Source organism: Pezoporus flaviventris, unplaced genomic scaffold (assembly GCF_033815535.1).
Source record: "Pezoporus flaviventris isolate CSIRO_AGI_PZ_B2104156 unplaced genomic scaffold, CSIRO_AGI_Pfla_v1 ptg000006l, whole genome shotgun sequence".
Lineage (NCBI taxonomy): Eukaryota > Metazoa > Chordata > Aves > Psittaciformes > Psittacidae > Pezoporus > Pezoporus flaviventris.
The window spans coordinates 21,497,912-21,525,906 of record NW_026892554.1 but is presented as its reverse complement, the minus strand read 5'-3'; the positions used below and the strand labels follow the sequence as shown (position 1 = coordinate 21,525,906).

General features: G+C 47.0%; 2 protein-coding genes across 5 annotated transcripts in view; one reads left to right on the top strand and one right to left on the bottom strand.

Moving 5' to 3' along the window:
- SORD (sorbitol dehydrogenase) overlaps positions 1-27,995 on the bottom strand; it is a 341,031-nt gene that overhangs the window by 270,144 nt on the left and 42,892 nt on the right. The gene's annotated exons all lie outside the window — the stretch shown is intronic.
- Positions 1-27,995, top strand: part of CSNK1G1 (casein kinase 1 gamma 1) — a 108,000-nt gene that overhangs the window by 41,816 nt on the left and 38,189 nt on the right. For 3 of the 4 annotated variants that reach the window (XM_061447395.1, XM_061447398.1, XM_061447397.1), the window contains 3 exons: positions 18-433; positions 8,303-8,343; positions 13,243-13,312. In XM_061447395.1, the coding sequence (XP_061303379.1) occupies positions 256-433; positions 8,303-8,343; positions 13,243-13,312 (289 nt within the window). In that variant the 5' untranslated portion in view covers positions 18-255. The remainder of the gene's footprint in view (positions 1-17; positions 434-8,302; positions 8,344-13,242; positions 13,313-27,995) is intronic. The other variant, XM_061447396.1, reaches the window with a different exon arrangement.

Sequence of the window (27,995 nt, the reverse complement as noted above, 5' to 3'; positions counted from 1 at the left end):
CTTTTTCTTTTCCCCAGGTAAGAAACCAAAAGCAACCTACCCTTATTGAGTTCTCAAGAACATAATCAACCCCTTGGTACATTATCAAGATGCATTAAGGAACTGGATACAGTGCCAAAAGAGCTCCATGCGTTTCCATGACTCTCTTGAACCCTGACTCAGATACTTTTGGATATATATTTCTGTTCTAAGGAGAAGAGTGTGTATTCCAACTCCTTTCTGCCAGCTTGCTGGCAGAGAGATTTCACTAAGATCATGGACCATCCTAGTAGGGAAAAGGATGAAAGGCAGCGGACGACGAAAGGAATGCCGGGAAGGAGTGGGCACGGTTCTCGACCAAGCTCATCGGCATCGTCTGGCGTTCTGATGGTGGGACCCAACTTCAGAGTGGGCAAGAAGATTGGGTGTGGGAACTTTGGAGAACTCAGACTAGGTAAGAAGTAACAGTTTTAGTCACCTGCGTTCTGCAGTTAGCATTTCACCACTGGAATATAAATACATCAAAACTTAACCCTGGCTTGAGAAATGCGCGTGCTTGTCTTGTTTCCCGAGTGTTGAGCTGCCTTACCTGAAGCTTCTGACTCAGAAGATGTAACTGTTAGCATTATTTTTATTTGCATAAAGCCAAAATGAATACACTGGAGAGGCCAAAGATGCAAATTTTGAACAATGCAAACTATGAAGACTGTTCTCAGCGCTGAATGTCTTGCCTAAGGTGAACAAAAATCTTCTTAACTGCCTGGATTGCTAAATCTTGCAATTAATGTCCTGTTCGTAAGCTGGGATGCTCAATCAAAGTAATGGGTGAGACTCTTTCCCAGCACTCAGCCACATCTCTATTCCACATCCTTCACTAACCTCTGTGCCCTACTTTCAGCCTCATCACCCACTCCCTGATCTGTTCCATGTGTCTGAGGTGCTGACTGGCCATCTGGCTGCTGAACCGGCCCCTCAGCCCAGTGTGGGCCATTGGTGTTCCAAACCACACGCCTTGCAGCTGGTCACCCGCAGATGGCCACGCTAATGCATCTCTTGTTTAGGATGGCTTAAGAGCAGCACAGTGTGTTGGGCTCTTCAGTTAGCCTAAACAAACAATGGCTGTGTTTGAAATGAGGTGGGGGAAGCAGCTGCTGGTAATTGCACATCCCTGAACTCCCAGTATGGGGCAGTTGCTGTGGATCAGAAGGAGCACTTTGTGGTGGTCTTGATCCTGACTTAAAATGGTTGTATTTCTCCTCTTCTGCTGAATAATTTGTATCGCTGAAGATGGGTTCACTGACACAAATACTGCTTTCGCAAAACTTGATACTTATTCAGAACTGAAATTAAAATCATTTGTGCATCAGGTACAAGGGATGATAAATAAATCAGTCAGGGAATTGCTTCTGGTAACCAAAGGGTTATAACGCTTAACTACTGATACTATCTTGGTAGATTCCTGTGAGAATCTACGTAATCTTAGATTAATACATGTAGTCTTTCATTCTAAGGTTTGATTATTGCATCTATATGAAATGCCACTTCACCACGGTGTGAAGATTAACCAGCTTGGGTGTGATCTGCCTCAGTAAAGGGCAGTTTGGTTTCAGCATTACATCAGAGATGCTTTATTGATTTGCAGGAGGAGAGATAATGCTCCAAAGGTGGAGAGGAGCCAAGGGCTCGGGCAGAACCTCCCACCTGCATGAATATGATCATGATTGGCAGCTGAAGATAAGCTTGGATCCTGACAGTGACATGACATGAATAGCTGTATTGCATTTTCAGAGCCTCCCCCAAGAGCAAACGTCACACTAGCAGGATCCCCATGGAGATGTTGAATTGCTTTTTAACCCAACCTCTGCTCTGGGGTTCAGTGGCTTGTAGTGGATCTCTCCAGTTATTATGGCTCTTGCATTTATTCAGCTGGTGCCCAAATCCCTTTTCCATCATTCTTCTTTGTCATGTTTCTCACCATTTCAGCAGTGTTCTGTCTCTGACTGAGGTTGTCTCAACACACAGGTTGTACAGGAGAGACTTGCAGAAGAAACTGTCAGTTTACAGAGAAATTCAGTTTTAACTATTGAAAAAGCAACACCTGGTAATCGAGTGGCTCTTTTTCAGTACACTGATAAATGTTTTGTTACTCCTGGTTAAATGTTTTGTTACTCCTGGTTAAGTTGCATGCTGTATGTGGGCAGTGAAGATGATCAGAGGATGTCTCATGAAGACAGGCTGAGAGAGCTGGGTTTGTTCAGCCTGGAGAAGGCTCTGGGGAGACCTGGTAACAGTTTTCCAGTGCCTAAAGAGGGGCCTACAGGGAAGATGGGGAAGGACTTTTATAAGATCAAAGAGTGACAGGACAAGGGGTAGTAAGCTCAAACAGGGGAGATTTAGGCTGAATATAAGGAAGTTCTTCCCTGTGAGGGTGCTGAGGCGCTGGCACAGGGTGCCCAGAGAAGCTGTGGCTGCCCCATCCCTGGCAGTGTTCAAGGCCAGGTTGGACACAGGGGCTTGGAGCAAGCTGCTCTAGTGGAAGGTGACCCTGCCCGTGGCAGGGGTTGGAGCTGGATGAGCTTTAAGCTCCCTTCAATCCAACTCAAACCAGTCTGGGATTCTGCAAATGAGACGTACGTAGGGGTAAGAGCAACTGGGTGTAAGGTCCTTACAGAAGCTGTGTTACTTTTTTAAACTTTTACTGTTTTATTGCCAGTCATTGCAGCTTTAAGAGCTCCTCTTTGCTCAAATACCACCTGTATCTATTGCTCAGCTGTGATGCTAATTCTCACTGGGGGGGAGCAAGCAAGTCTCTGAGAACAGTGTTGTCCTGCAAAGCTGAACACATGCCCTCTGCTTTGGGGCTTTTTGTACATCGTTTTGGGAAAGTTAAGCACTAGTGAATGGTTCAGTAACACATGAAGAGCAAAGTCTTGTTCTTGTACCACACGCCAGACAGAGGACTGATTGTTCAGGGAGGAGATGGTGTGTACCTACCGAAGCTGTTTTCTGCCAATACCAAGCTTGCTGCCAAGTGTTGTTTTCTTGCTGCACATACAGATAGCCCCGGGGATATCGCTTTTTGGAAGCACATGGGAGTAGCACAGTTGCATTCCAGCCTGCAGAGGAGCTGGAATGGAAGGATGAGCACAAAACTCAGCTTCTGGCCCAGAGTAACAAGATGATCAGGGTTAATTGAGTGCTGGTTCTTCATACAGGCTGCAGATTAGGTGGTCTGTAAGAGCTGTGATGTCCAAAGGGGCTCAACCTACTAACGGGACCCTGCTTGCTGTCCCTGAGCTGGACCCCGAGCACTGACAGGGTTTCATTGTCTTGGTGCAGCACCAAGCCCTGTCCTGCAGCTCCTGGTTATTTGCCAAGTCAGTTCTTGTGCTGCCATGGGAGCTGGAGCACACCTGAAGTTCTATAGCGTGACTTTTGTGCTGTTATGAGGTCCTGTATCTGCCTGCCAAGCTGATGGAGAACCTGCATGACGTAAACCAGCCTGGGAAACAGCTCGGTGAGCTGTGGAGCCACGTGATGCCAGGAGGTGCTCACTGCAAAGGGAAACGGGATGTACCTGTTAAATCTAGGGCTGTCATAAGCTGTGTCTGTAAACTTCAGTGTAGAAAAGAGATCACCAGCTGAGCTGTGAGCCACCTCCTTACACTGACTCACGGACTTACCCCGTGGGTATTACTTATTTACCTGAAATCCATGAGCCATGTCAGGGAGATATAAGCCTCTCCAAAAGTCTCACTTTTCCCAGTGTTTGGCACCGTTACTTAGTAAACCTATTAAGTTGTATAAAGCCAGGTTTGATGGGGCTTGGAGCAACCTGGTCTAATGGAAGGTGTCCCTGCCTGTGGCAGGGGGTTGGAAGTGGATGAGCTTTAAGGTCCCTTCAACTCAAACCAATCTGGGATTCTGTGATTTTCATAAAAGTGTGTTCAAGTATCATTTACAAATGATGATTCCAGTTTTTTTTCCCTGAGTGGATGGGAAGAATACCACATTGGGAGGGATGGATCCTGTATGTTGCTTCTATCCTCTCCCTTGATAGTGCAACAAAGGGATTTTTTGGAGAAGTCTGTGTCTTCATGTGCTGTCAAATACATTGTATAGGGTGCACAAGCCACATGTCAACATGATTCGTGTGGGGCTCTCATGACAATCCAGCACATCTTGGCAGTGAGCAGCAAGACCCAAACTAGAAGGAAAGCTGCTTATGGCAGTGCCAGAGCAGGTCCAGCAGATCTCAAAGTTGACCCCCAAAATTGAGAACCACCCAGCTGCCTCCCAGGCTGCAGTTTGAAACCAGGAGCTCTGCTTTGAAGCAAATGAAAACAGTAGTAAATGAATCAAGATGATAATAGTATCTGATATTGGGGCTGGGCTGGTCTCTGCTTCCCAAATAATGAAATCATCTTGTGAATATTTGAGTAGAATGTTGTAGATGTGGAGGGTAGGAGTAGATCCTGTGTAGGTTCTACGCTAGGATCTGTTATCTGGGAACTGCTCCAGAAGGGACAGCAAATCTGGCACTAATGCAGTGGTGTGTGGGGTGAGCTCTGCTTCGTCTTTGGGATGAGTATTTGGATGTTTGCTCCATTACCCAGCACTGATCTGTCATCAGAGTGTATTGTCCATGTAGCGAGGAGCTAGAAGTAAGGCTCAAAGCATTTTTTGGTTCATGTTGCTCACTATGGGCTTGTACCTGTGACTTTCAACTTTGACCTGTGGGAACAGCACACACAAGAGATCGACCCCTTTGGGCTGCTCGGCTGGGCTGCAGTCTGTCCCTATATTCAACGCATCTGACTGCCAGGGCTTGAGAAATCCACCCTGTTAGGTTTCCCACGTGAATGCCGGTGACTTAATGCAGCACTTCTCATATGTATATGTAGTTCATAATTGTCAGTGGAACTACCCAAAACTGAGGCATGAACTTAATCACTGCTCCATCAAAAGCTTTGCCTGAACTTGAAAGGCTTTTGTTAGCACAGTTATATCATCTCCGCTGGATTAGAGATCTTGTGTCTTACTAAGATAAGAGACAGCTTCTATTCATGGCTTACTGTACTCTGCAGATTCACTTTCTCCTGTGAGTAGCACTGCCTTTACTCTTCCATTTTAATATCGGTGCTGCCCTGTAGAAAGTGGAAGAAGAAACATTACACCTTGGGTGGTGTGATAGCAAAACCAAGGGGTAGATCTCGGTCTGGAGCAAGCTCAGGGAGAGATTTCAGAGATTTGCTTGGCTCTCGTAGCTGGCAAAGCAAACATCTCATGCTGCAGCTTTAGGAGGGGTTTGGAGGTCAGCAGCTGGACCCATTTGCGCCCCCCTGTGCTCAGAGGCTCCCCATAGTTTGTGCTCTGGAGAGGATGAACTGGAGGTTAGTTCATTTGCCTTTGACTGCTGGCCTGACATTTCATGCTCCTGTGTTTTCCTCATTCCAGTTGTTTTTTTTTTTTAATTGAGGAATTTAATTACCAAAATTATCTTTTGTCTAGTCCTCAGCCTTATGAACCAGACCATAATAGACTGGTTTATGGCTCCATATATATGGAGGGTGTTGGCAGTGTCCTTCTCTGCCTTGAAATGAGCTTGGAAGAGCCCTGTTTTCCCAGTATCGTGATCCTGCATTGGCAGGAGAGCACAAGCGTTGCCAGGTCTGTGGGTCATCACTCCTTTGATGGACACTGAGCCCCAAAACTACCTTGAAATCACATGTCACCAAGGCTGTGATGGAGGTTGTGGGGTCTGCAGGGGGTGGCAGGGGTTTTTGCTGTTTAAAGCATCTGTGTCACAGATTTGAGCTGGAGCTTCCCTTAGTCTGGCTCAGTGTCCTCAAACCAAGCATCTTGGTAGCAGCTTGGTTTCCCTCGAGAGGAGGGGAATAGGAAGCTCAGTGGACGAGCTGCAGCTGGAGCTGCTGCTGTGACTGACTGGCTAATACAAGGTACATAATCTCAGTGTGCTTAGGCTGCCTTCCCCGCGTGTCCTTGTGTGCTCTTCCCACACCAGCCATGGGGTAGCATCAGGCTGGAGCCTTTGTCTGTCTCAAGGGGTGAAGCAGTTTATCCCACCACCTGGTTTTCCACCCGTTTGACCTTTCAGGAGCTTTCCGATGTCCGAGTGTTCTTGACATGACTGCGAACCTTCCTTTCTACCGTTCCTTTCTAGCCTGGACACAGGAGCTGTTACTCAGAGATCTCAAGAAATCGATTCACACATTGCAAGGGTTAAGGCTGGAGCTCAGCTTACGCATCTGCTTGCATAAAACACTTCCTCCAAGGATATTTAACCTCGCATTTAAATGCCTGCCCTGTGTTAAACAGCACTGCCAGTTACTGTAACTGGTTGAAGCTTTCCATACACCTGACTTCCTGATGGAAGTTAAAGCACCCTGGTCCATGTGGGACCTGCCCTGTTAGGGCCTGATCTGAAGTTCAGAGGCCAGAACTGCGCTGAGCAATACAGTGGGGAAGGTGTCAAAAGAAGTTAAATGCAGAAAATATGAAGCTGTTACAAAGTAAAATGAATTTCCCCGGGCGTTTCAGGGTTTAAAGGTGGCTGTTTGTCTTCTCTCAGGTTCTAATGGCTTTAATTTTGCTGAGTCTCCCAGTGCTGTTGCATTGGATCTGTGTGGGAATGAGGATGTGATGTGCTTTTGAATAGTGGTGTGTGGAATGTAAATGTGAGATAGAGCTGGGCAAAGCTGGTGCCGTAAATGAGCGTTAATAACTTCCAGTGTAGATTGCTGCAGTCACTCAGTGAGAGCATGACTTGTGCTGTAGTGCTGCGTGCAGGAATAAGCAAAGAAGGTCAGTATTGCCCTGTATAAAACCATGGCGGTCTCTGGTGAAGGCTGCTCTCCTCAGAGGATACAGGGAACTAGAGGAGATAAAAAGGTAGCAGAGACTGTATGACTTCTTATAACACAAGCAGTAATAGGACGGGATGGGGAATGGCTTTAACCTGCCCGAGGGGAGACTGAGATGAGCTCTTAGGCAGAAGCTCTTCCCTGTGAGGGTGCTGAGGCGCTGGCACAGGGTGCCCAGAGAAGCTGTGGCTGCCCCATCCCTGGCAGTGTTCAAGGCCAGGTTGGACACAGGGGCTTGGAGCAAGCTGCTCTAGTGGAAGGTGTCTCTGCCTGTGGCAGGGGTTGGAGCTGGATGAGCTTTAAGGTCCCTTCCGTCCCAAACCAGTGTGGGATTCTGTGGTGGGACAGATCAGGTGCAAGGACTGCCTGAGCATCCTTCCCTGATGATCTCTCTTCTGGATAGTTTGCTGTCAGTCATGAGCAGCATGGAGAAGGTGAGGAGGGAGCAATTGCTTAAATTTCCTATTAGAAACCTGGAGGACATTGACTGAAACAACAACTGGCAGCTTCCGAACGCACGGAGAGATGGTTCTTGACACGTGGAGCTGTGCATCTTTGCCACAAATCGCTGAGGAGGTGAAGGGGTTCAAACACCAGATGGGTTCCTGGAGGGAAAAATTCCCCTCCAGCTGCAGCGCACACAGGCACCAGCTCTGGCTCAGAGCCATGGAGCCATGATGTACCTACAGGAGCTGGTTGTGTGCGTGCCTCGTTGTACTCATCATAGGCTTTTGCCCTTCGTGCTCGCCAGAGCTGATATCGGACTAGACACTCCTCTGTATTTTAGGGTCCTGAGAACCGCTCTTGTTCTTTGAGTGTATTTTTTAACATCATTGGTACCATATTGGAACTGAGAGTTATTGGCTTTATTGGATGATGAGGATTGCCTTTGTACCGCTGGCATACAGAAGGCATTTTATGTACCCTGCCTGCCTGCTCATAGAGGAAGAAATAAAAGCTGTGTGTTTGTACAAAGGTCATTTTCTCTTCCCTCCTTGCAGAAGTTGCTTTGATATGTAGGATGATAAAGCTGGTGAAACTCCCCATACATCACAGGATGAAATTGTTCAGTGTCCAGCAGATGCAAGATATTTCTGAAAGAAATGATGCTTTGACTCTTCATTTTTTGTTCCTCAGACTTTTTTGACATGATGTGGATAATAAAACCTAATGTGTCTGGGATACCTCCTCCAACACTTGCATCTAACAGAAGTGCTACCATAAAACATGATTACCTTATGCTGAAGGAAAGATAGTGTTTGCCTGCCCTGTTGAACTGCTGCAACTCATTATTTTGAGGCTTACACTTTGCTAAAGGCATGAACTTCAGCAGGGAACTGAGAAAAAGCTCTTTGCCATCAGTGATACTCTTCTGCTTTGTGTCTCTTCCTGCAAGCATTGACTGTGGAACTAAAAGAATTTCTCTTTTTCCTTTGCAGGTAAAAATCTCTACACCAATGAATATGTAGCGATCAAGCTGGTAAGTAAATCTGCAGGTGTTCTTAAATGACTTGTACTTAATGTTAGAAATTCAAACGAAAAGCAGCTTCCTCACTTTGGGCTTAATGCTGCTCTCACCCTCAGCTAAAGTAACTGATTTAAACTGGAGCACTGTGTTGGATTCTGGTGTCCTCAGCATAAGAAGGCCATGGAGCTGTTGGAGCAAGTGCAGAGGAGGCCACAAGGATGATCAGAGGCTGGAGCATCTCCCATATGGAGATAAGCTGAGAACATTGTGGCTGTTCAGCCTGGAGAAGAGAAGCTTCTTGGAGACCTCAGAGCAGCTTCCAGTGTCTAAAGGGGGCTACAAAGATGGTGGAGAGGGACCCTTCATCAGGGACTGTAGTGATAGGACAAGGGGGTGATGGATTTAAACTGAAACAGGGGAAGTTCAAGTTAGGTATAAGGCAGAAGCTCTTCCCTGTGAGGGTGCTGAGGCGCTGGCAAAGGGTGCCCAGAGAAGCTGTGGCTGCCCCATCCCTGGCAGTGTTCAAGGCAAGGTTGGACAGAGCCTTGGGTAACATGGTCTAGTGTAAGGAGTCCCTGCCCATGGTGCAGAACCATGTGGTTCTGTGATTCTAAGATAAATTCTTGAGAATGCTAAAAGCAAGGAAAGAACCCATCCCTCCATCTGCTGAACGTTGCTGTGGTCTGTAGCTGTCTTATACCATTGAGAGCCTTGTTCCTCTTCCCAGGCTGGCTGCCAGGGCCCAGTGAATGGCACAGGTTGCGGGTTGGCCACCTCTTCCCACTCTCTGGGTTGAGCCTTTCTGTTTGAGACTCTCCTGGTTCTCTGGACCCTTCCCTCTCTCTAGTTGGACTGTTGGAACATTTGGTTAGAATTGTGTCACTGTGCACCCTGCTGCTCCATGGTTTTGAAGTTGAGCAAGTGGTCCAGGTAAGGAGTCTTCTACTGAGGACTGATTCAGGGCATGAGGGCACTGTGGTCAGTGGTTTGAAGTAGGAGTCTAGCGGATGGGGAAACTCAAACTTGTAGCTCTTCTGGATTTATGAAATTATAGCCCAGTAGTTTGTGTTTATGCCTTAACTTCTCCTATCTGTAAACCAAGACCTTCGCTGGTCTCCTGGGGTTTTCAGAACTTGATGGCTTCAGCTGATGTCCTCTTTTTGCATTCGTCTGCTCCTTAATCAGAGATCCAAACCCTAGGAGCTGAAGTTCAAGTTGTAATGCCATGTAATACTAGCAGCACACACACCTGTTTGCTCAACCGATGTTGTTTGGCAAAGTAACAGGATTCATTCAGGTTACAGGAGATCAGGATGGACTCGGTGCATTAATTCTGATCACCTTCCAGTGCCACAGATTTTATATCTGTAACATTGGCTTTATATGATGCATAGTAGATGAAACATAATTAGGGCTTTGCAGCAGGGACTTGTTTTCGTGCTTGTTGGCAAGTGTCAGAAGATACTCCCTAAAATAAGTAAATGAATGCCTGCATTGGAGCTTAGGATATCCTTGATATGGATCCACATCAGGAAGGAGGACTGCTGTCTGCTCGCTTTTTAGGCAGACCTGACAATAGGAAGTGCTTTGTACACAGTTGAGGTATTTTATTGAATAAACAAGGTTTCCAATTTGCTTTCAAAGATAATGCCACAAAGTTATAGCATTAAAAGGCCTAAGGAATGAATAACACAGGAAAAATACAGCTTTATTAGTCCAAAGGATGCTTGTTTCTCTCCAAAGAGCACCTGCAGTGACACCTCCCAGTGCCCTGAAACCTTTCAGTTGCCATATGGCAGAACTGAATGACGTGACCTTATTGCTGCATTAATCTTACCTATTTTTTCTGGTAGAATTCTTTCTCTCTCTCCACCCCCCACAAATCGCTGAATGTTAAAGCACCGGAGTGCAGCACACTCCAGTTTTCTTTGCCCTGTTATGATTCATGCTTAAAAATGTCTGGTCCTTCACATTTGAAGGACTGGAATTGCCATCCAGTGGCCATCTAGGCACCCGCATACCTGCTCTCTTTTGAGAAGATGAATGAGGGAACAGCAGGAGAAATGGGGAGCCTGGGTCCATGTTCCCCAGAAGTAAGAATTACTGAACATGCTCAGCAGCAAATATCCTTCTCTTACGTGTGTACTTAACTGTAATTTTCTTTATCATAGACTCGCAGGATGGTTTGGGTTGAAAGGGACTTTAAAGACTGTGTAGTACTATCCCTTTGCCACAGGCAGGGACACCTCCCACTAGAGCAGCTTGCTCCAAGCCCTGTCCAACCTGGCCTTGAACTCTGCCAGGGATGGGGCAGCCACAGATTCTCTGGGCAACCTGTTCCTTGTAAATTATGCTCAAATACTTTGTGGAGTAGTGGTAGAGTACCTGCTTTCAGTGCTCTTGAAAGCAGTGTTTTCTTTTATCTTTATTGTTGGACCAAATCAAAACTCTACTCCAGGTCCTTCAAGCTGTGTGAGTTCATCTTCTGCAACTGCAGCCCTGCTGTCTCAGCTATTTCTGCTGCCTGTCATGTTGTTAAAGCTGGAAAATGAGAGAATTGTGTGATGGATGTCAAAAAGTTGATCAGAAAGTGCTGTGAAATGCAGTGCTAATGCCTCATGGTTTCTCTTTGGGAGTGAGGATTGTGCTGGTGGTGGTGAATAGTGCTGGTGGTATGATTTGTGTGGTATCACCATATAGGTTCTCATCCTGCTCTTCATCTGAGCATTATTTGTTCATGTGCATGTAGTTCATGGAGGAGTTTGTCTTCTGAAATGCCTCATTTGCTGGTTTAATCTTTTGAGGGTTTTAATACTGAGTTGCACGTAGGAGGAATATCTTCCCAGCATGAAACCATTAACATACAGATGCAGCCTGAGTGCAGGTACCACGCGGAAACCCTTCAACAACATGATGCTGTTTGTTCAAGCTGTGGATTTTGCATGTTAGGCAGTAGCAATTCAGTTATTTTTGCTACAAACACAACATCTGCTAGCAGCCTTAAGCCTTTGGCCTACAGGACAACCATCTGTTCTGGTATGATCTTCTTGGAAGCTGCCACCCCTCTGGCAATCATCCAGAGCTCTGTCTCCAGCAGCTCCTGATGCAGAAGTGGCTTGGGCTTACTTTACCTGTTTTGTCATGAGCAAACTCACGGCATGATACATTAATCCTTCTACCTTTATCCTTCTACCTTTATCCACATAGTTTATTTGTATAAATAAACTATTCACTGAAAGGCTGAGTTCCTGTTGCCCTAAATCCTAATACAGCAGGTGTCTGTAGGCTCTCCCTCAAGTCACCATCAACAATTATCTTAATTTAAATGTGATTTATAACAAACTTGGTTTTGTGTTGCTTTGTATTTGCTTTCAATACAATCAGCTTTGGCTTCAGAACAGTTTTCACCGTTGTTTTCTAAGTAGTTGGTTACATTTGATTCTGAAGCTTGTGAACATCAGAAAGTTGAGAAGCGACGAGGAGCATTTGACTTGAGCAGGTGAAGAATGGCTTGGCTGGAAGTGGAATTGCCTAAATTCCTCTACAAAACCTGTTCTTCCAACTTAAAAAGAAGTCTTTAACATTCGCACCAAATGTGGACATTAGTCTTCCAGTACAAAGCAGAGGTGAAACAAGACAAAGTAGATAAACTAAAGCCTTTGTGTCCTCCCATGCGGAGAGAAGAGTTATTTCACAGTATTAAAGATGTTGGCTCACACTATGTCTAAGAGCAACCTGGTCTAGTGGAAGGTGTCACTGCCCATGCTGGGGAGTTGGAACTGGATGAGCTTTAAGGTCCTTTCCAACCCAAACCATCTTGTGATTCTATGAAGGTGCTTTTCCTCCAACTCACAGGAGTGGATGTGAATCATAAAAGGACTTCTTTTCATGTTGGTCTTAGGCTCTGGTATTGGCAAGCTGCTAGGTAGTGTGTTCATCAAATAGAGGGCTGTTCGGTAGGTTTTTGAAATTCAGACTGATCTTGGTAGTACTGTATGAATTTTATGTAGTTCTGAGCATGGAGCATTATTTTTCTCAAAAGCAAGGAAATAAGGAACATCCAACAAAAACTGAGGCCAGTATTAACTTCTGTGTCAAAGATGCCGGGCAGCAGGTGAATCAGTGTTGCTGCCTGTCGCAAGTGCACAGTTTTATTGAAAGTGTGATTACTCAAACCTCTTACGTCTCTCCATGTTAACTTTGTTTTCAGAACCTTTGTAATCTTGCATTTTAACACTTTTAGGGATCATACGCATTAAGTTTTGTGCATAAAGTTCAGATGAGTAACAGCTGAGAAATGTAATGTTTGGGGTGCGTTGCAGACTTACCCATTGTTTTCAATCTCTGTATCAAACCAGAATATTCTTGAGTGCTTTGAGATGTTTGACTGGCACCTGCTACTGAGGGGGAAGACTGCCTGCGCTGCAGTGCTCACTGCGAGCAGGGTTGGATGTTTGTACAGCTATGGTCTGACTTAGAACACAGATACATGACTCAAGGTTTTACAAAAATATAGGCAAGCGACCATCAAAAATAATGGGAGCAAGCACAGTCCACAAGGTGAACCTGGGACTTGATCTTTTGCAGCCTTGGCTTTCCTCCTCCCAATGGCCAGGGTCATTCTTCAAGGACCAGGAGCTTTGTTGAATGGTTCTTGAATGAGCTTTGTATTAAATGAGGAAGTTATTTCTTCTCCAGAACATGAGTCTTGTTGCTTTTTGTTCTCTGCTTATTTAAATGATGTCTGATGATGCATTCTGTTGATGCTTGCCACCTCTGTTGTTAGGCTTCCAGTCTGGGGTGGTTTATGTTAACCATGAAGCATTATGTACAGTCACAAATCTTCAAATATAGAACTTTTTTCAGATAAACTGATTTTAACCATTTTTGTTTTTTTATCTTCTGTTTTAGGAACCGATAAAATCACGTGCACCACAGCTTCATTTAGAATACAGGTTTTATAAGCAACTTGGAAGTGCGGGTAAGTAAACCTTAAGCTTATAGAAAGTTTGCTGTTTCTTTGTTAAATCAAACATTACCATCATATTTGATGTGTAACTCTGACTCAAGCTTACTGATCTGGGCAGGTTCTTTCAGCCTCACATGAGTTTTGGAAGAGATTTGGTCAGAATAACATGAGAATGATGCTGGATGATTATGTGGACATAGAAACTCGAGTTTGAGGATTGACTGGTACGGGAAATACCCGTCAGAGTGTCCTTGTGAAACACAGGAGCTGTCAATGGGTGGAAAGCTGTTTGTGTATAGAATGACAGACCTTGAAAAGGTGCCTTAAATCTAGGAAATTGTGTAAGAAGTATAGAGCTTTTCTAAGAAAAACCTGAAGCACTGTTTTCATTGATACTTACTAAATCATAAATGTCCATAAGCCCACGGGCTCAGTGTCCTCTGTGTGACCACAGCCTACAGCAGATCTGAGAAGAGTGTAACAGGGTAAGTCCTGGCAAGCTCCCTGAAAGCTCAATATAGATCTTGAGCTTGTGTGTAATTGTGTTTGGATTTTTCTTCCCTGAATGCAGGATTGCTTTTTAAACCTTTCAGCATGTGCTATTTCCTAGCAAGGATTTCCACAGCCTTGACTACCCACTGCACAAGGAAGTCTCTGTAGCAAAGACCTTCTGTGCTCCTCTGTGCCTTGATCATATATTGACCTTGGGCTTTGGCAAGCTTCCTACATTACTGTATTTCTCTTTGCACTTTCTTCTGATTTTATTTTTCCTGTTTTCTCTGGATATGCTCACATATTACCAAATACAGGGTTGAACAGAATGAGTGATCAGTCTGCTCTGAGCTCATGATGTGCAGTGCCTGCGCAGTCCTCTTGCATTTTTCCTTTCTGCTTGTTCCAATTAATTCTTCTAATCAGGTCCATAGTTTTGTGTAGCTCATCCTCTGGAGACTGGGTGCTATTGCGCTCTACATTTTGTCACTTCTTAGCTCCTTATAGGGTGCAGAATCTGGGATGTGGGAAGCAAGTAAGTTGTCACCATTGGACACATTAAATTTTGTTGTTATTGGTTTTTAAGCAGAATTTTTCTACTGTAATAAGGTTCTTTTCTGTGTATTTTGTATTCTGGTGCTGTGTACAAAGCCCCTGATGGGTTGATGCTGCCACTTAATTCCAGTTCCCTGTGTTTTTGAGACTTAGGGCATTTCTGCTGACACCCATGTAGTAAATCAGATGTAGGCTCACAGAACAAGTGATACACTTAATTCTGCTCTTTGCTTCTTCCTGGAGTTCTGTTGGTGCTTGTCATCTCTGTGATACCCTGCGCATGTCTCGTGAATGAAAACCAGTCTTTTTCCTTACCTGTTGGCTTTTTACCCCTCTTTAAAGATGTTACCGAGGAGTTTTAAAACTGATAAATGTTGGGGCCCTGGCTTTGTTTTGGCTTCCTTCTGTTCCTAATGAATCTTAACTTTTCATTGTAGAATCCCAGACTGGATTGAGTTGAAGGGGCCTCAAAGCTCATCCAGTTCCAACCCCTTGCCACGGGCAGGGACACCTTCCACTAGAGCAGCTTGCTCCAAGCCCCTGTGTCCAACCTGGCCTTGAACACTGCCAGGGATGGGGCAGCCACAGCTTCTCTGGGCACCCTGTGCCAGCGCCTCAGCACCCTCCCAGGGAAGAGCTTCTGCCTAAGAGCTCATCTCAGTCTCCCCTCGGGCAGGTTCAAGCCATTCCCCTTGGCCTGTCCCTACATCCCTTGTCCCAAGCCCCTCTCCAGGTTTCCTGGAGCCCCTTCAGGCACTGGAGCTGCTCTAAGCTCTCCCCTTCAGGAGCCTTCTCTTGTCCAGGCTGACCCAGCTCTCTCAGCCTGCTTCCAGAGCAGAGCTGCTCCAGCTCTCTGATCATCCTACAGCATTTACCCATGCAGAGCGTTTCTGCCCTGTCTAATACTGCACATGCTAATGGAAGTATTTCTAAGTATTCTGCCATCAGACATGGACAACTTGCATTCCGAGTCTCTTTTCCCTTCATTCTGGAGGAGTTGCTGACTGTCATCTCAAGCCTTTTTGCCAGTATTTGTCAATAGATTCTTGAGAAGCCTCATGAACAACATTACTTTTATTTCTCTCTGTGTGTGGTCCCATGGCCATCACCAACCCAGCTCTGATAATCTGTTGAATGCCGTTAGAAGCTCTTGGGCTACAGCTTTGCTACAACAGCGGGCAGTAGGCCAGGAGCTCGAGTGGAGGATGTGAGCCACATCTCTTGTCTCTCCATGAAACTTGGAAGCTGAACAGAATAAATTTTAGTGGAGTCAGACTGCCAGGACCAGGGAGACTTGACTTGGTGTCTGCACACCACGTGGAGAACGAGGGGAGGGCTGTCTGGGAAAACAGATTGGTGCTAAATATGTGCTGACTTTGGGGAAATAGATGGGTCTGTTCTCAGCGACGTTGTTAATGGTTCTTGCTTAGAACTGCTTGAACAGACAGCCTTGAACTTCCAGTAAGCAAGACTGGTTCTTGAAATTATCCTAGACTCACCAAATGAAGACTAAAAGTGTCCAAAGGCCTGGTGTGTATGACTCAGAGGAGAACAACGCTAGTGTTGCCTGTGACATACTGTTCAATACATTCGCCAGTTCATCTTGCCAAATAACGTGGCTGCCTGCAAACCTCCCACTGTCAGCCTAAAAAGTAGGACTAGTAACAGCATTGCTGTAACGCCACAGGAGCAGTGTGGTCCTCTTGTTAGTGCAACTGCTGCCTTCAGCTGCACCTACAACCAGATGGTCTCAGTCAGCAGCTTTGCTGTGTCAAATTTGTCATCACCTGCAGCATTGGAAGGAAAATTAGTTTTTTTCCTGAAGAGAACAATTTTAATGGTGATTTCCTTTTTCCTGGATGTTCAGAATAAACATTTTTAAACTCTTGGATACTGATCATAGGCAGACTTAGGTTGGAAGGGACCAGCCTGCTTGGCCATGGATCAAGTCTGCTTGGCCACAGCCTCAAGCTGCACCAGGGCAGGTTTAGATGGAGCTGAGGAACAATTCCTTCCCCAGAGGGTGCTCAGGCATTGGAACAGGCTGCCCAGGGCAGGGCTGCAGTCACCGTCCCTGCAAGTGTTCACACAGCGTGGAGACGAGGCCTCAGTGCCATGGGTTAGGGGTGGCCTTGGCAGTGCTGGGAATGGTTGGACTGGATGAGCTTAAAGGGCTTTTCCAGCCTGGGTGATTCTGAGTGGGGACCTTCTTGTAGAGTAGCTGTCAAAAAAGATATTTCATCTTTAGTACGAGACTGGATGTGACCACATGAAGGTGGCACTGACATGGAGGGACACTTTTGTGGCGCTCGGCCTTCCAAGAGAGTGGGCTTGGCTGCTAAAAGCTTCAGAAGACTTCACCATTACTTGCTTGAAACATCCCAGATTCAGAAGTGCAGCCTCCAGACTCAGGATCTTAAAGATTTTGTGCATCCAGACCCCTGCAGAAGCCCCAGTGGTGTTGAGGAGGTGTGGAGCACTCCATCACACTGGTCAGCAAGTGCTGCTTTTGGAGAGAAATTTGCAACCAGCTCTGTACTGCTGCCTTTGGAGTCTAGTCCTGCAGTATATTGCACAGAAGTCTTTTGGAGGGCTTTTGCCCCCAAATTCTCGAACAATTCTCCAGTTCAGTGCCTGCAGGTTATGTGTTGGTATTGGTGACCTGCTTCACTTGTTGCCAACATCAAAACCTAGTTCAATTAGTCCTTTTTTTTTTAAGCTACTCAGTCTAGGTTTGTGTTTTCTGTGGTGTAGTTACAGTGAGTAGAAGAGTCCAATAATTCAAGGCTCTGACAGAAGTCAATTCCTGGGGTGAGGTTCCATGTGTGATGTTTCCACATGAGCAGAGGAAGCAGCACAGCTGTATGGTGGCTGCCTCTGCCTTTTGTATCTGCCCCGGGGCTTCCTGTGCCACACGCTCCATCAGCATCGATGTTTAAAGACTTTCTGACAAGGCACCCAACTTGCTTCTGTTACCTCCCATCAGCACCAGCTTCAGGCTCAGCTGAAGGTCACGAGTCAGCTTGGATTAGCTGAGGAGAAGACTGGATTTCTTGTGTCTCATACATCTTAAGACATATTTCACACTAGATTAAGATACTCTGGAGCAGTGAAAAGTTTGATGAAGGAACCTAAACTGTACAAGTGTAGCTGTTTTTGGTGCTTCTCAGATAATACTGGTGGATAAATCAGATGGATTCAGAAGTATCTAACAGAGATAGTCCTGGGTCAGAAGTAACCAACTACCAGACACCTCTGATGCTCTTCTGCAAGTAATCAATGCTATGTGTCATGTTTCAATGCCTCCCTGTAGTAAGAGAAACTAATAGTTCCTCTCTAATTTCCTACCTTGCCCCTCTAAATGGGGAATGTTTGCTTACAGAAATGGGTTTTCATGATTCTTCCTTAAACTTTTCTACCCTCCCCCCAAAAAGAGAAGAGGCACGGACCTGCTGCAGTGACCATCTGCTGGTTTCTTCTGTCTCACTGTGGAATTAAATATTTAATAACCTAAAATAGTGTGTGACTCTTTACCTTCATGTAGGCAGAGACTGAAAAAACACAAACCTCAGGCATGGAGCCGCAGACCTGATGGTCAGTCCATAGGGTGTCTCAGGAAAGGATGAGATTTCCTTTAGGTTTCAGGTAGTCTGGGATACCATCCTTTTGCTGACTAGGGTAATTGGAGCAGTTTTAACAGTCTCACTAGTTGCGCGCACTGGTTACATTGCTCATTGTCATAAAATCCGTGTGAGCACGCACAAACATCCTGACAAAAGAGATTTATCCTTGCCTGGGCTGGCCCCAGGATCTCACTTTAGCGGTGGTGGCACAGTCAGTGCCTGGATCCGAATATGAGTAGCACAGCTACCCGCATGAAGCCCAAGTGTGATGGGTATTCCCCAAAATTAGGTTCTTGCTCGATGGCCCTCTGAGGTTCCAGGCATTTCCCTCCTCCCCAAGGCTGGTTTCTGGGCTCTTGGGCTTCCCTTTGCTTTGTACAGCTACTTCAATCTGTTGCTTCCATACCTCAGGGACAAAAGGAGTTCCCACTCCTACTTGACAGGATGCTTCTGCATCTCCTAGGGCTGCCAGAAGCAGTTCAAGTCTCCAGCATGTTTCCAGTGTAGGAGTAGTCACTTGAGCATGTCATTTGTCCCCTGTACTTTAAGTTTATGGAGTAAAAGCTTAGCTTCTCATCATTCATAAAAACTCCTGAATAATCAGGTCCTACAGCTTGCAGGATGACGTGGAGCAGGAGCTCCATCCCCCCTGCTGGCTGACATTTGAGGGTCTGATTCCCTGCAAAATCTCCATCCTTGGGGTGGAGAAGCTTGTGTTGGCAGAGCAAAACTGAGTTCCTGTGATCGTGGTTGAGCAGACCCAGCTCCATCTCCTGTGATGGATCCTGGGCAGTGTACCACAAGGCAAAGCCTTAGCTTTGCTCAAACTGCCCCCTGCTCACCCAGCAGCATCCCAGGACCCTCCTACTTGATTTGGGGTGAATAAAGCCATTCCCCCAGCTTGCAGGAGTTCTGCCACACCCGTCAGGCCACCTTTAGCAGCTGGGTCCTGCTGGTGGCACACTGAGGTCTTAGCAATTGTGTTGGCTTTGTCTTGTGGGCTCTTTTGCTTATTGACCTCACTTGAGTACCTTCAGCAGGAATGGTCTGTTTGTTTTGAGGCTGATTCCCCATTCTTACCTTTCCTTGAGGTTAAATTCTCCTACAGGCTTCCCAGGGGAAACAAAAGTTTTTATTGAAAACTCCTCTTTTATCAGCAAGCAGTGTCTGTATTTCCCAATCCATGTTTCTTGCTCTTCAGCAGCCTTTGGCTTGAGCTGCTCTTTCCTGTGCATCATGTGGGCTTACAGGAATACGTGGCTGTCCGTTTATCTCTGGCCATCCCATCATTTGGATTTTTGGCTGCGATCTGCAGCAGATCCTACACATCTTTTTGCATACACTGGTATCCCAAGCAGCTGGTTTGAGTTGCACGCAGTGATACTGGCCTCTTCTGTTGACTGACTGCCCTCATCAAGATCCGGGCTGGCCATGGGGGCTGTGTGCAGTACTGCTCCAGCCTGGCGTGCCAAGGGTGGCTCCTGCTGCTCTCAGCTGTAGTAGGAAACGTTATAAATGGGTTTGAAATTTGTGAAGCCTTTTAAACTTAAGACAGTGCTGTGTTTCCTGCTGTAGGGACCTCTGTGCCGTAAGCACACCTCTTGTCTGCGAAGTCTTTAACATCCCTTTGCCAAAGGGAAGCTGCAGACGCTGTTTGTGAACACTTGTGGAGAGCTGTTGTGTTCCAGGGAAGAGCAGTGTGACAAAGCTGTCTGCACACTGGGGCACAGCAGCAGAGCCCATGGAGCCCCTCCACCTCACTTCATGTGCTGCAGGCACCTGCCTCTGCAGGCATAAAGCTGATGCTTCTCCTCATCCAGCTGCTGTCATATCCAGTGGAGCTCACATATCCATGTCTTCAGAGCCTCCCAATGGAAATGGAAGCTAAATGATGAGACTTTAAGCTTTTTCTTTTGCACTCCAGCTATGCTGGTGGTAGGGGGAAAAACAGACTTGTCCCTATAAACCTTGCTGAGAAGGTGAGGCAAATGTCTGCTGCATTGATACTTGCAAAGCTTTAGCTGTTTGTTTTCCCCATGAAAGTATGTTTCCCCCACCAAGCCCTAAGCCTTTTCTGGAGGACAGGGAGACCACTGCTGCATGACTGTTAATGCATCACTGAGCCCCGTTCCTTTCTCAGGATGTGACCATGGCTGAAAGCATCTCCACACCATCAGGAAACTGCTCTTTAATCCTGCACTTCCACACAAATAAATAATTCACCATGGTCCTGGGAAGTGTTGGCTTTGCAGCAGTGACCAGGAGATGTACAGGAATGATTTCTTTGGTTACTACATTTCAAAGCATCTCTGTCATCCCTCCCTATGTGATGCCTTCCCTTGTAAGCTTTGCCTTTGGAAGGTAAGATGGAGTACTGCTTGTTTTCAGGTTCCTTTTGGCTGCGCTGAGCTGGTGACGGAGTTTCCACATAGTGACAGCTTCTGCCTGTGCACACAGTGTGAAGAAGTCGTGCATTTTTGATTCAGTAGTAGCTTATTTTAGTCTCAGCGGGCAGATGAGTCATGCTTTCCCCCGCTCCTTCCCAGTCCCACCTTGGCACAGGGGATTCAGAGCAGCCTGGTGTCAACACGCGCTGTTTCATGCAGTAGCTCTGGAGCCAGTGCTTGTCCCCAGGGTGGGTGGGTGACACTGGTGAGTGGATGTAAACGTAATGAGCCTCTGTGGTGTCATGGTGGGAGAGCAGGAGAGGAGCCTGACACGTGGGAGAATCCCAGGAAACGAAGATGGTTTCTGTCCTCCCCAGCCCACATGAGAGCCGAGTCACAGCGTACGAGCAGAACATACTGAGTGGGGGGGATGTCGTTACATATAGAATATTGACGGATGCTGTGGTTTTGTTTGAATTCTTGCTCTGTAAACAAGTTCACCTCTAATGAAGTGTGGAGTCTGTGTGTTTACTTCGGGACCTCTTTCTGTTGCACAACTTGCTGGAGCGAAGCAGTCTGTTTACTTGTCAGGAAGTAGGACCAAGGGAAATGAAGGGGGTATAAATAACTGAGCCTTTTACATAGTCTAGTCAATATTTGCATGTATATTTTTCAGTGTAGCTGAGCTGTCTGCTACTCCATACTGCATATTGAGTTTGCTTTTGGAGATAGTCTATTCTGTGTTGCTCTTGCTTTACTCATGATTACTTTTTGTAGTGATAGGACAAGGTGTGACGGGTTTAAACTGAAACAGGGGAAGTTCAGGTTAGATATAAGGCAGAAGTTCTTCCCTGTGAGGGTGCTGAGGCACTGGCACAGGGTGCCCAGAGAAGCTGTGACTGCCCCATCCCTGGCAGTGTTCAAGGCCAGGTTGGACAGAGCCTTGGATGACATGGTCTAGTGTGAGGTGCCCTGCCCATGGCAGGGGGTTGAAACTGGATAAAGTCCTTTGAACCCAAACCAGTCTGGGATTCTATGATTCTGTGACCTGCTGCATGCTTGGTACCCCTGTCCTTTATAAAGAAATTCTTTCCATGCTGGTTGCATTAATGCTGTCAGTCACATAGCAATTAGGTGGGGGTCAGTGTGGTAAGACTTGTTCTATGGATGGATGTAAACAAGTCACCATGGTGAAGCGTGCTGCCAACACCAGCTCTTTCATGGGCAACTCGCTGTGCACAGTGCTTTTCCCCAAGGGAGCTGGAGTAACTTGAAGCCACATAAGTGAGGGTTAAGGAAAGATGTCTCCACCCCTGTTTAATTAAGGAGTAAGAACTGCGAACATACGCATTAGCCATTGCTGTGGTCACTTTAATCTTCAGAGATCCCATTCATATTTGGCACCTTGATGGAAACGCTGGTCAGGAGTTATCCCAGCAGTTCACCCCACAGCACGGTGCTGGTCTGGGGCATGAGGGAGCTGCTGGGTGGAGATTGCCCCTCTGTGCCCCAAAGTGGGTTGTGCTGGCATGGAGTGGCACACGGCCATCGCCTGAAGTGTGTTTGTGTCCTGCTTCATTGTATGGAAAGTTGTTTGTAGCTGTCACAGAATCACAGAACCATCAGGGTTGGAAGTGCCCTCTGCAGATCATCCGGTCCAACCCCCTGCCAAGGCAGGACCACCCAGAGCAGGCCACACAGGAGCATGTCCAGGTGGGTTTGGGATATCTCCAGAGAGACTGCACCGCCCCCCTGGGCAGCTTGTCCCTGTGCTCTGCCACAGGTTCTTCCTTGTGTTGAGGTGAAACTTGTTGTGTTTTAGTTTATGGCCATTGCTCCTCATCCTGTCACTGAGCACCCCTGGAAGGAGTCTGGCACCATCCTCCTGGCACCTGCATTTGATCTGCATTGATGAGTTCCCCTCTCAGCCTGCTCTTCTCTAGACTAAGCAGGCCCAGTTCCTGCAATCTCCCCTCATAAGAGAGATGCTCCAGACCCCTGAGCATCCCTGTGGCCTCCACTGGACCCTCTCCAGTAGTTCCTTGTCTCTTGTGCTGAGGAGCCCAGCAGTGGACACAGTGCTCCAGGTGTGACCTCATCAGGGTTGAGAAGAGGGGGAGGAATCACCTCCCTTGACCTGCTGCCGCACTCCTCCTGGTGCACCCCAGGACACTATTGACCTGTCATGCTAAAGCACTCTGGATGAACTCTGCAGCCTCCTTTTGAAGTATCTGGAAATATTTTAGAATGTAAGTGTTCAGTGACTGTAAGAATTTAATAAGTGACTTCCCTGTGCAACGTGATACAAAACTGACATCCATTTGCATGGAAAGCAACTGTGCCTTTGGGTCACATAAACTTCTGGTGTCCTCAACATAAGAAGGACATGGAGCTGCTGGAGCAAGTTCAGAGGAGGCCAGGAGGATGATCAGAGGCTGGAGCACCTCCCGTATGAAGATAGGCTGAGAAAATTTGGGCTGTTCAGCCTGGAGAAGAGAAGCTGCATGGAGACCTCAGAGCAGCTTCCAGTGTCTAAAGGGGGCAACAAGAATGCTGGAGAGGGACTCTTCATCAGGGACTGTAGTGATAGGACAAAGGGTGACAGGTTCAAACTGAAACAGGAAGTTCGGGTTGGAGGTAAAGAAGTTCTTCCTTGTGAGGGTGCTGAGGTGCTGGCACAGGGTGCCCAGAGAAGTGGTGAATGCTCCATCCCTGGCAGTGTTCAAGGCCAGGTTGTACACAGGGGCTTGGGTGACATGGTTTAGTGTGAGGTGTCCCTGCCCATGGCAGGTTTTGGAACTCGATGATCTCAAAGTCCTTTGCAGCTCAAACCATTTTGTTTTTCTATGATTTCCCTACTTCACATCCCTGCAGTAGACCCACACACTCGATTTAAGTCATTGGGTTAATTTTCTAACAGCAAGAAACACCTCCCTTCATTCTCAAAAAGTGCCATTGGCAATAGGTTTGAGATGCCTCAGCAAGGAGACGTGGTTTCAGTTGTCTGAAATGGCCTTGTGTCCTGGGTTCAGCAGTAGCAGTCATTTTTTTTCCCTCTTAGTAGCTGGTGCAGCGCTGTGTTTTTGACTTTCAGCCTGGGAACAGCACTGATAACACCAGTGTTTTCAGTTACTGCTCAGTAATGGTTACTCTGACCAAGGACTTTCTGAGTCTCATGCTCTGCAGGGAGGAGGGGAAGCTGGGAGGAAGCAGAGAAAGGACACCTGACCCAGACTAGCCAAAGAGGTATTCCATACCACAGCACGTCATGCCCAGTATATAAACAGGGGGCAGTTACCCAGAAGGGTTAGATGGCTGCTCAGGTCGGGCTGGGTATCGGTCGGTGGGTGGTGAACAGTTGTATTCTCTTCCCTTGTTATTTCCCATATCATTATTATTATTGGTGGTAGCAGCAGTGGTTTGTGTTATACCTTAGTTACTGGGCTGTTCTTATCTCAACCCATGGGACTTACATTCTTTCGATTCTCCTCCCCGTCCCTCCGGGAGCAGGGGAAGGAAGCAGGGGGAGAGCGAGTGAGCTGCATGGCTGACTGGGCTTAAACCAGGACACCTTGTTAAACAGGAAGTGCAACACTTGGCAGGTGTCCTCACACTTTGCTGCACCTTTAAAGAACGTGATCAGCCGCTTCATCAGAAAGTCAGGGTGGTCCAATGAGCGTTTGAACTTGAGGGTTCTCAAACTTCAGAGCTTCTGAATTGCAAAGTAAACCGTAGTGGATGAGTGTAACACACCCAGCTAACGCCTGCCCGCTTCCAGAGCTCACTTGCTGCTCATCTGGAGAGAATAATATTTTGCTATCTAAAAATAGTTGGGGTTTTTAATGTGGCAGTTCCCTTGTTAGGAAGGGCTTCCTGAGTGTGCACATTTCAGCATCTCTTTTAACAGCAGAAGTTTTGACTTCCTTGGGCTAAATTTAGGCCTTGCCAATTGGAAGCTATCAGATGCTTTTAAGGCAAGGCCATCAATATCTGAATATGAGATTAGGGCAATTTCCTTTTTATACTTCAGAAGGTCCCCATGCACCTCTTACTCTTCCGGTAGTCACTGCAGTAATCACAGATCCAAACCCAGTAACACTAGGAATAGCAAGATGCTGAGAAGCTGGAAAATGCCTTTCCTGCAGACACTTGCCTTGAAGCCTGGTGTGCCATGCAGTGGTGGTCATAGATCTGTAGCAGTCAGACTCATGGAATCATCCCAGATGCCTCTTTGGGTTCTTGGATAGACAACAGGTTGTGTGATGTGCCTCTTGCCCAGCGGCTCTAAGGATCCAGCTGGACTTGAGGAGAGGGATGGACCATTCACTCATGGTCTCTGTGCTGCTGGTGGTGCTTTGAGCAAACCTTGAGCTGGAATCACTCATGCTTGTGAGCAGCCCAGGTTGTGCTTGGGGCTTTGAGTGAGGCATTTGGGCGAGGAGATGAAAATACTCAGTGTTTGAAGATAAACTTTGGGATTTAGGAATGGAACTGAATGTAAAACCCAGTTTGGCAATTAGGGCCATGGTCATTAATAAGGATGTAGCAACCAGTTAGCCTTGCTGTTCTGCTTGTCCCACTTTCCTAGCTCTTCCTTTCAAGCTGTTGGGATGCTGCACTTAGAAACTAATTGAGTTCTCGAGCTGTAGAAGTTGCTTCTTTTCCTGGAGGATTGATGTGTCAGGTGTTGAGTGCTGCCCTGATTCAAAGCCGATTCCTTTTGGGAAGGTGGGTGCCTGATTTAGTGGGATCCATTTTACTTGTTTGTGCTTTCTAAGCACCAGAAGCATCCTGTGCAGGCTGAAGGTTTTTAAGGTGCTTGTCACCTTAAAGAGAGAAGTGTTTGAGCTGGTCCAGGGAGGTTTGACGCAAGTGAAGTTCTGGTATGAAGGGTGCCCGCCTCCCAGACCAGCTATTAAATGGGTTTGGAGTCTGCATTTCTGAGCTCTGCCCTGCCTGCTATTCAAAAACCTCTTCCCATCTCTAAAAGATAAGCCATAGACACTGCCCCGGATCTGTAAAGGCTCCGGCTTTGCCAGAAGAACTTCTCAGCAAGCATTGCCCTGCAGTTGTGGAATAATGTTTCTGTCTGAAAGCAGCAGTTTTTCCTCCGTTCTGCTCAGACATCTTAAGGTGAAATAAAGAGATGATACCTGGAGGTAGTATCTTATTTAGCAGCTCTGGACTTTGGTTTTGCAGGAGGTTCTCCTGTGATAAGAAGAACTGGGAGGTTTTCCATCAGGCTGGAAAGACCACTTTCTGAAAAAAACCTTTTCCCCCTTGAACACTACAATAGTTACAGGACTGATGAATGCCAGTCCTGTGACTTGTGGAGAATTTATATGTGCCTAGCTCTCAGCATCCATCACTTACTAGTTTGATGCTAATTGCAGGAGGAAATGTCCATCTCACAGCTCTTTAATCCACTCTCCTGCTGGGTCCTGTGCTGATGCTAAAGCAGCTTTGACATCAGCACAAAGCATTCCTGCTACCCACCCACCCTCCCAGTAGGACCAGCACAAGTGTTGTGAGGACAAGCTGCACACAAGGAGGGTCTCAGCACAGCTGGGGATGGTGCATGGGGTTCTGCTGCCAGAAACACCACCCCAATTGTCCCACACTTCTGGTGTGCAGAAGCTGGGCAGCTGCCTGAGCATGGCTGATCATTACCTTGCTCATGAGCACCCAAAGCAGAGGCTGCATGTCCGATATCATTGTCTGCTTTATCTGGCAAAATTGGACCAATCTGATCTGTCATCCAAGATGGAAATGTTGTTGGACCAATGATTGATACTGCCTGTATGTGCCAGTTGTCATAGAATCCCAGCCTGGTTTGGGTTGGAAGGGACCTTAAAGCTCACCCAGTTCCAACCCCTGCCACAGGCAGGGACCCCTTCCACTAGAGCAGCTTTCTCCAAGCCCCTGTGTCCAACCTGGCCTTGAGCACTGCCAGGGATGGGGCAGCCACAGCTTCTCTGGGCACCCTGTGCCAGCGCCTCAGCACCCTCACAGGGAAGAGCTTCTGCCTAAGAGCTCATCTCAGTCTCCCCTCTGGCAGGTTCAAGCCATTCCCTTTGGCCTGTCCCTACATCCCTTGTCCCAAGCCCCTCTCCAGCTTTCCTGCAGCCCCTTCAGGCACTGGAGCTGCTCTCAGGTCTCCCCTTCAGGAGCCTTCTCTTGTCCAGGCTGACCCAGCCCAGCTCTTTCAGCCTGGCTCCAGAGCAGAGCTGCTCCAGCCCTCACAGCATCTTCATAGCCCTTCATTTTGTCTTATGTTGCTGTGCTGTCCTGGCTAGAACAACTCCTGATCACTGCACTGAGACGTGGGTTGCAGCTGAGCTGTAATTCAAGCTGTCACATTCTCTCTACATTATCAGCACAGCAGTTTCACCCTGTTTTGCAGCTGCCTTGCACACCGCAAGCTTGAAGTATCACTTAGCTTGTGCTATAGATTTCTGGTGTGCGATGGGGAGGAAGTAGGGAGCCAGAAGTGCTGTGCCTCCAGCCGACAGTCTCCAGTGGAGATGAGCTGATGAAGGGCAGGGGCCACCTGTGACTTGGCAGGATCAGATTAAAACGTTTTTCTGGACAGCAGAGGAGAGATTCAGCAGAAGTCTTCTGTTATTGCTGCTCTCTTAGCAGTTTTCATCTGCCAGGAAGCAGCCTCTTCCTTGGCAGTGCTTCTGGAGTTACCTTTGTGTGCTGCTGAGCCCTGGGAAGTTCTGCTCTTGGTTTTTCTTAAGCTCTCTGTAGATTTTACCTGTAACATAATTAACATGCATGACTTGTTCTCAGAGAAAACAAAAACGCAGCCACTGGGCATACCCTCAGTCATCTGAACTTCTCTGTTACCTAAATGGAGCAGCCAAAACCTGCTGCTTAGTTCCCTTTCAGCACGTAAAACTGACCTAGTGCAAGAATTGCACAGCCAAGAGGAAACAATTTCTCTTTGGTATTAACCAGCAGAACTTAGTTGGCCATCACAGATGTGCTCTGGCTCTGCACTGAGGTGCAAAACTCCTCTGAGGCAGTGACCTGCAGCATGGCAGAAGCAGGAGAACACGTCTTTCTTCATAGAATCCCAGACTGGTTTGGGTTGAAGGGACCTTAAAGCTCATGCAGTTCCAACCCCTGCCAGGGGCAGGGACACCTTCCACTAGACCCTCGAGCCATCCAACCTGGCCTTGAACATTGCCAGGGAGCAAGAAGGTCACTTCTTGCTAGGTCAGGTATGCAGGAGCCATGATCCCAACTGCAGTTAGTGCCTGGCAGGTTGAGCAGCATGGAGCTGATGTGTGGAGCATTATTTGCCTTCAAACCACGAAGCCGAGCTCGGAGGTGGTTCACAATGTGATTTTTGGTCAAAGCCCGTTCAATAGGCTGCCATAACAGCTCACTTAGCCCTCAAGAAGTTAAAACAACTGCAGCTTTAGAGCTTCTTGTGCCTTTCAGCAAAAAAAAATAGGCCCTAAGTACACGAAGAAATGCAGGGAGCAAAGAGGAGTACTGCCATGAAACGAAACCTTTTGGCATTTTCTTCCACCGTTGTCCTTGTATCGCAGGTTGTGTGTGGAAAAGGAAGATAATTAAGCTAGAACTTAAGCTAGAACTTTTTGGGGTGGTTTAAAATAGCTCTTC